This window comes from Cryptomeria japonica, chromosome 9 (assembly GCF_030272615.1).
Source record: "Cryptomeria japonica chromosome 9, Sugi_1.0, whole genome shotgun sequence".
In the NCBI taxonomy this organism is placed as follows: Eukaryota; Viridiplantae; Streptophyta; class Pinopsida; order Cupressales; family Cupressaceae; genus Cryptomeria; species Cryptomeria japonica.
In genome coordinates this window covers 532,558,631-532,567,291 of record NC_081413.1, presented here as the reverse complement: position 1 = coordinate 532,567,291, position 8,661 = coordinate 532,558,631, and the positions used below count along the sequence as shown (strand labels likewise).

General features: G+C 31.8%; 1 protein-coding gene across 1 annotated transcript; it reads right to left on the bottom strand.

Annotated features, from left to right (window-relative positions):
• Positions 1 to 1,539: 1,539 nt before the first annotated feature.
• Positions 1,540 to 7,743, bottom strand: LOC131077069 (probable LRR receptor-like serine/threonine-protein kinase At1g51810). Its single transcript, XM_059211733.1, has 14 exons — positions 7,558 to 7,743; positions 6,675 to 7,140; positions 5,512 to 5,984; positions 5,289 to 5,421; positions 4,592 to 4,663; positions 4,423 to 4,494; positions 4,175 to 4,255; positions 3,909 to 4,081; positions 3,585 to 3,799; positions 3,339 to 3,465; positions 2,948 to 3,016; positions 2,663 to 2,852; positions 2,186 to 2,327; positions 1,540 to 2,042 (listed from the first exon to the last, which is right to left on the bottom strand). Exons 1-14 carry the CDS (start codon positions 7,715 to 7,717, stop codon positions 1,740 to 1,742), a joined length of 2,676 nt encoding a protein of 891 aa, XP_059067716.1. The 5' UTR covers positions 7,718 to 7,743; the 3' UTR covers positions 1,540 to 1,739.
• Positions 7,744 to 8,661: the final 918 nt, after the last annotated feature.

Here is an 8,661-nt window from a genome sequence, read left to right as displayed (position 1 = left end):
TATAATGCAATTGTAAGAACAGGCGATAAATAAATATAGTATATATGGTAACAATAATAAACAATTTTTTAAAAGTAAATCATTTAAATTTTCAATAGTCACAACTTACGATTCATATAAAATATGAATGACAAATAGGAGGGTAATTAAAAGGTAAGTCATAAAGGTCAAGATGGTCAAATTATTCATCTATTGGACAATAAATATTTTTTTATAAAAGCTATTTAAATGTGTTGTATAGTGGTGAAAATTACAAACCGTGAACTTTTAACCATTTATTTTGGACTCACTTTGATTAGGTTGCACCCTTTATGTAATGGCTAGTGTACAAGAGGCATTTTCTAAAGTTGGAAAATAACCTGAACCTTATTTAAATGTTATCTCCATGCATTCCTATATGCACATCCCATGATTCTTAGAGTACCCTTTTATTGTCCCATATCATTTCCCAAGTAGTGGAAGTGAACCCTAAATTTTCAAATTCAAATGTAAAATATGGTTCTTTTCAACTCCCTCTTACTAGTGGTTATGAGTCAAATAAAGTTCACAAAAATGTTAACTTGTGTGATAGGGTGTTGTACTTAAGGAATAAACCTAATTCATTTGAAATCTAGAGTTAAGCACGATAGCTCCATTACACATTGCATCATCACAAGACCATGATATCAACATGGTGTCAACACTCTAGGCATACTATATTCAACTTCATTGGTGTTCCAACTTATTGAATTAGACTGTCTAGGGGTTCGACCATGGGTTAATCATCTTGCCTAGCAAGTTCCCTAAAGATGTATATTAACACCACTAGTTAGTTATTATAGGTTATGGACATTTAGGTGAGTATAATAAGTTACCAAATTAACAAAATTCATATTTATAGATCAAGACTATATTCGTGTGCAAAGTTAATATTTTTTCCTGTGGAGATTAATTTTGTATGCACATAAGTGGCTTAGAATAAAATATAATTATTTTCTAAGGGAATGATAGGTACTAATTGTTTGGAATATTGGTAAGTCATTTTATCTATCATAGCAAGATTATTTTCAAACATAGCACTAAGTACATGTAAATAGTTCCTATGAGAAGTGATGAAATGAGATTTGAATTTAGAATCACCTATTTCTAGAAAAAATAGTTCATCCAATCCTCATATCACCTCATCCACGTGCAAAATTAGTAAATAGTCCTCCTATTATAAAAAGAAAAATAAAATGTTTAATTGTTAAACTAGTGAACATTAAGAATAGTCATAAGTGCCAAGACAATAGAGATGAGAAGCTAAGAAACTATTGCAAACTTTTAAGAAAAACAAACAATAAACAAATCTAACTACAATGCAATTATAAAACATGTAAATAAATAAATATAGTCTATGTGGTCATAATAAAAACAACTTTAAAAAAAAAATCTTTTAAAAGCAAATCTATTACATTTGCAATACTCAACGACTTGTGAATCATATAAAATATGGGCATCAAAGAGGAGGGTAATTAACAAATTAATCCTCTACGATTCTATTAAAAGGTAAGTCATGAAGGTCAAAGTGGTCAAATCATTTTTTTATTGGACAATAAATATATTTACAAAATGTTAATGTTTTTCTTTTCAAAAAGTTTTGATAAGCTATTGAAGTGAAAACAAAGAAATATGTCATAGTAGACATAAGATTCCATCATTGTTATTTTGATTGCTTGCGAGTTTTCCTCTATCCATTTTGCAATATGTATTCCTCTTCTCTATCTAGGAAGTGGATATAATGATGCACTTGAGTCCACGTTACTACACCTTCTTGAAGAAAGAAGAGGTTGAGGAGATGAAAATTCATGGAACTCCACATTTTGGTAGTAATGTGTTTGGTATCGACTTGCTTCCTTTAACTCTAGCACCACCTCATTCATTGAAGGCCTATTCATGGAATAGGGTGAAGTACAATTCATCGCCAATTCTGCCACTTTCCACATTCCATCTTTATTATAATTTTGTAGCAAAATAGGATCTACTATGTTCTCTATGTCTCCTTTTACTATGGATGCCATTACCTGATATAAACAACTTATAATTTAGTAGTTACAATAAAATTTCATGCTTTCACAATCCATAACTATTTTAGAATAATAATTTAAAATAAACTTTTCAATATTTAATTTTAATTCAAGATGAAACAAATCTCTATTATAATTACCCAGCTAGCAATGTGTATTTGTTCACTAGTAGAAGTTGAGGGGTCTACAAAGTGAGGACGTCGTCCACTGATAATCTCCATCAAAACAACTCCAAAACTATAAACATCACTCTTTTCTGTCAATCGATGTGCAGTATAATACCTGTAAAAGATTAACTAGTAAGTCCATTCAACAACAAACAAAAGAAAACCAATTTACTTTTATGTAAGATCTAATGCACTTAGCAACTTACAACATATGCACATCTTTAATGGGAAGACCCACTATTATTAGAAGAGTAATATACTATGTATTGATAATGCAGCTAAATAATGTACTACACGAGTTCATTCTGATAACTCCAGTTAATCCTTGTTTTTTAAAAGGTTAACTGGTTCAGGGGCAGGGTTGGCATGATGTACTGTGAGAGGTTGTAGGACTAAAGACCCTTAAATAATTCAATTGGGTATCAATAAAGAAAAGCAAAGCATATTTACTCTGGATCTAGATATCCAGTGGTGCCCTTTACAAGGGTAGATACGTGTGTAGCTCCTTCCAATGGTCCCAACTTTGACAACCCAAAATCTGCTATTTTGGCTTCCATTTGATCATTGAGTAGGATATTGGAGCTCTTTATATCTCTGTGAATAATCCCTGGCTTGCAGCCTACATGCAAATATTCCAATCCTACTCAAAAAAAATAATAATATCATCAGTTAGACCCCATGATTTTTTTCAAGATTTGCAGTAAGCTTGTTAGTTTTCATAAGTATCTGACTAACCTTGGGCAGCATCTAATGCAATGTTGAGTCTTCTTTCCCATTCTAGAGTATTTCTGGAAGAAGTTTGACCTGAAACCAAGCAATGCAGACCTTTAATTAAATGGGTTGAAAACCTTCATTATTATGTGTAAGAGTTTTTAGAAAAATTGTGTGTGTTTTTTGAAGCGATTATATATGCTTTTTTAATCAGTATTTCAGATTGTATTTAACAATCTATTAATGTTTCAGATTGATTTTTCCTATTCTCAAAGATAGATTGTTAAATGCAATCCGAAACATTGATTCAAGAAAATATACACAGTTTTTCCAAAACTTTTACATGAACTATCTATTCATTACTATCATATACATGGACATGAGTTATCCAATTGAACAAGATAGTGAAGTATACCATCAAGACAATGTCGTAGGTCCCCATTAGACATGTACTCATATATAAGAACAAGTTTTTGCTCCTCTGTGCAGTACCCCATGAATTTCACTAGATTCTTATGGTGTAACTTGGAGAGAATATCTACCTGCAGCAGTAAATGAATTTTAGAATGACTCAAAAGGTGTGATTTGGATAACAGATCTCCAGGTGCAGAAATTTAAATTATAGAGATTTAAATGGGCATGAATGAATCCTTGGTTATACCTCTGTAGAAAACTCCATGGCACCCTGATGTGATTTATCAGACAAAATTTTGACGGCCACATCCTTGCCTTGAAAACAACCAAGATAAACAGGTCCATATCCTCCTTTTCCAATCTCCCTCTGAAAGTTGCTAGTCATAACTATTACCTCTTCGTAACTGAATGATCGACATCCATCCAATTTGACAAGATCTAAATGCCCTGTTTTAGTTTTCCCTGCATTATGCTCATTTCATTATGCATAAGAATCTGTTTCCTTCTATAAAAATGGAGACCCGAAAGTAAAGAGCAAATGTCAAGGGCAAGATGACTTAAGATGATTTACCTTTTGGGATTTTTTTGCTCGATTTATATTTGATAAACATTAATATTGCAGTAATAGTTATAAGTGTTGCAACCCCTGCTACTATTAACCCAACAACTGGTGATTTGCTACTGTGTCTTTTTTGGTTATCCTTGCAAATGCCTACTTGGCAAAGTTTTTCATTGCCATCAACAATGCAAAATTTAACACAAATATTGAACATATGAATCTTATCATACTGACAACAAAATTACTGATTTGATTTATATTGCAGAAAAGAAACTAGCCTCAGAATAAGTTCTCCACGTTGCTTTTTCTCAGATAGACCATTTGGCACTGATCCATTTAAGTCATTGTCTGTCAAATTCCTGTATCTCCAAAAGAATATCTCTCAGAATACTGTACATAGTATGAGTAGTATAGCATACTTCAAAAAGGTACATTAACTATCCATTTAATAATATAGAATGGCATTATTAATATGCTTAAAACTCTTATAAACTAGAAATACCCAGATGCATATATTTCAACTCACAGTTCGTTAAGATTGGAGAGAGTAGCCAGAGCCTCTGGTATTGAACTACTCAAATTATTTCTTGCCAAATCCCTACAAACAGGAATAAGAACACAGTTTTTGGTCTATAATGATTTTGAATAAGATAAAAATTATAAAAAAATGTAGGTAGTTAGGATTTGTTACTGACAGCTTAACAAGAGCAGAGAGATTGGCGAAGCTTTGAGGTATGGTGCCATTCAGATGCATGTTTGTAAGTGTCCTGCACAATCAATCTCTTTTTTATCTTTAGTTAAAACTGACAGCAGTACAGATATCTTTTTGTGTTGTTTCTAGATTTGATTGTGTATGTTTATGTCTATCAATCTTTCAGATTATACTTTATCCAAAAACTTTGATGCAACTAAATATATACAATTCAATTCAGAAAATAGAACAAATAATTATTATAGATTATAAAAAACTGGTAAAAATAATCTAGAATATTTTATTTATAGTTAAAAAATAATAAATAATTCTTTATTTTTAAAGTTAAAAAAAATGTTTTAATGTTAAAACAAATATTAAAATTGAATATATTATATAAAAATAATTATATCTAAACATGATCCAATGACAATATCATATAATAATATATTTTTTAATCTGTATTTTAATAAATTATATTTCTTTTTCTTATTTTCAATTTTATTATATAAAAATATACAAACCCTAACAATGAATTCAACATATTGAGGAAAAGGAAATAGTTGTCCATTTTATGTGACTCAAGAGCTTAAAGCTATTGTTTCAGCTTTGGGTAGCTAGGATGAACATGAGAGAAATAATTATTTAGAAGTGAGGCTAGATATCTATTCAGCGACAATTTTATAAAAAAAAAAACTCACACTGCAATAATCCTTGGTGATGAGTCCTGATTGCAATCCACCCAGTCCCAAGAGTACTTCTGTGGCAGACAAGGATCACCCATCCACTCTTTTTCCAGATTAAAGTGCCTTGCAATGTCAGCAAGTGCATTCACTGCAAAACTGACAGGTGTTTTAGTATGCCACTCAAATTTACACATTGTTCCATAAAAACAACCATTAAACAGTTTTCAGCAATACAAACCATCTTCAGCATAAGTTCCATTATTGAGTGGACTACTATATCGGTAGATTTCCCAGGCGTTGAGAATGGCACCCTCAGTTGATCGCTTGGTAGGATCAAGAGAAAATTCGACCTTTCCCAAGCTACTAAAGTTCTTGGGTCCATGAGTGACAAGTGAATCGGGGTAGGCATCTAACTTATCAGTAGCCCATGTGTATCCATCGATATTAATATTGAACTCCCTGATTGCATTAGGTGTAAGGTTCTCTACTTCGGCGAAGCACATCACAATATAGTATTCACCAATTTCTGGAATATTCCAGGTCCTTCCGATATACCCTTGGGTTTTGTTGAGGGTAACCAACGCTGTTTGTAAAACAGATGATGGTATTTCAAATAAATCTGTTGTGAGAATTTTACCTGTAGTATTTCCATAAAGAGATCCTTCTTCTATGACGGTCTTCCATATCCTATCAAATTTATCATCTGGATATCTGCACAAAACTGCTTACAGATTAAACTGAAATCTAAAACATATGTTCGGTTGTGAAGTCCAACCTGTGAGAAACCTTTTCAGCTTATCCTGGAAGTTCAATTGTAAAGTAAACAGAGCAAAATATTTATGCAGCAAATATAACAGAGGCATAATAGATTTACATGGTTCATCAAAAAATAGTTACTTCAAGAAAAGTGGATTTTGTTCTCCTTACAACAATGAGATTAATTTTTATCAACAGCAAAAGGTTTTTTTTACAAAGTTTGTTTTTGTCTAATTTATCATCTTGATAATGAATTATGTTTCAAAATATTGAAAAAGAGATACAATCACAACAATATGAACTGTAGAAACCTAATGTCTACAGAAGAATATGAAAAGTTGGAAAAACCTATGGACTTCAAAATCAAACAACATTAGATCTACCAGTACTCCTATAATCAAATTAAGATGGTATATTAGAATGATCTTTCACCCATATATTAGATTGATCTTTCAACCCAAAAAAGGAAATTCGATGGTATATTAGATTGCTCTTTCACCCAAAAAGACCCTAAATGGTATATCTGATCTTTCCCCCAAAAAAGCCAAAAAGAAATCATAGAAGGAGAAACTACCTTAGAGGCAATGGTGATAATCTTCCAGAATCTTCGCGTAACATTTTGAGTAAGGAGTTATTCAGTCCTACAACTTCATACATAGATGGCTTGATAGGGCGAAGTTCCAAGGCTGAATGAAAGGAACATCATCTGTACTTTTAGCAAGGCACACACTTAGAGAGGAACTCCTGGCCATGGCGATTATTTCCTTGGTAATGATCCGTCTACTATTGTTTATTACAACAGTGACCCAAGGATTAGCATCAACCAGCAATTCAAATTTTGGTTCTGACTGCAGGCCATCATAGTTAGCATATAAAAAAGAGGCACGGATTATGTATTTCTTTCCCCCCAGAGCAGGTAAATTGTAGCAACTTCGCCTGCCTTGAGGAAAACTGCGAAGCTGTTTTAATGGCTGCTCCACCTTTCCCTCTAACTCACTACTCAAAATGGGTCTTTTTTCACCCACCTTAATGTACTTTTCATCTGAGGTCCAGCTAATGCCATGGGTATCATTATATCCCCCTTCTCCTCCACAATCCAGGCTGATGAATCCTGCACATATAACATCATCACAGCCATTTAGCGACAGTAGCAAATGCCAAATTAAGAAAAGTGTTAAAGTTTTAACATTTGCAAAGAGAAAACTAATGTAGTAGTTTTCACAGTATGTAGTAGATTTCTGGGTTATATTGTGTGCATATTTTTGTTATATCAAGTTTCGGATCATACTACATTATCTTTTGAAAAACTGAAATCGAAAAATAGAACATAGTTCTACTACACAATTTTTGTCATCAAATTTCAGATCATACTACATTATATTTCAAAAATCAGAAGTCTAAGAATAGAATATAGTTCTACTATACTATCACAGACAAAACTAAAAACTAATGTGTGATGTTCACACAAAACAGGATTGTTGAGGTTATGTACAGATCTTAGTCTGATAGAAGAAGAATAAGATCTCACCTGGTTGTGCATGCAGAATGCTGCAGATTGAAAGAGCAAACAAAAGATTGAAGGCAAGTTTTTTCAAAATTGCTCCCTCCATTCCAACTACAATGGGAATTCTTTCCAACTGATAGATCTGTGATCGATCTTCAATGTTATATAATACACTTCTCAACATTTTGTCTTTAAAATATATGAATTTTATTAACTATTGACTAAAATCAACTGACCAGTCAAAACCACGAGATTGGGAAATATAATTTGCGTAGAAAAGTCTTCATGTTATCCTTACTTAGTAGACACGTCAAACTCATACATTGTTTACGAGGAAAAGAGCACGCAATAGATTGGGAAATTTACATGTTAAGGAAAGAGATAGTCAAGACCCTCGCCCCCCACATATTTTCCCAATTTTGAATTTGGAAAAATTAATAATTAAAAAGATATAATCATACTTTATTTTAATGAAAATAGGTTTTTTCAATCTATAGTTTTGTTCAATGTAGTTTTGGGTTCAATTGCGTGATAGTTTTTCAACATCAATATTATCCATAACCAGGATGAAGAATGCTAGAGGAGAAGAGAACTATAGATTGTAGAAATCTAATATCATTTTGTAATAAAATATTAAATGTAAATACTATTAAACAATCTAGTTGTCAAAAGTGAATCTAACATGTTATTGCTATTGAATTTTTTATATATTACTAAAAATCAAAGTAGAAAAAAGTAAAAACCTTCAAAACAAAATTTATCTTTTATAGAAGTTTTTAAAAATATTAAATTATTAAAAATGTGAAACAAAAATTTTGTTTGTCTTTTTAAAATGAAATAAAGGTAAGTCTTTGGTCTCTTCCTACTTTGTACTTGTTTTAGAACCATTATGAGTCCACCTTGAAAAGATAAGTCTTTGGTCTCTTCCTACTTTGTACTTGTTTTAGAACCATTATGAGTCCACCTTGAAAAGATAAGTCTTTGGTCTCTTCCTACTAAACAAAGTAGTATTTTGTTTAGTAGGAAGAGACCAAAGACTTATCTTTTCAAGGTGGACTCATAAAAATTCTAAAACAATTATGGTACCCATCTAGAATTAAACAAAAAATAAAGTTAGAGCATAGAAAA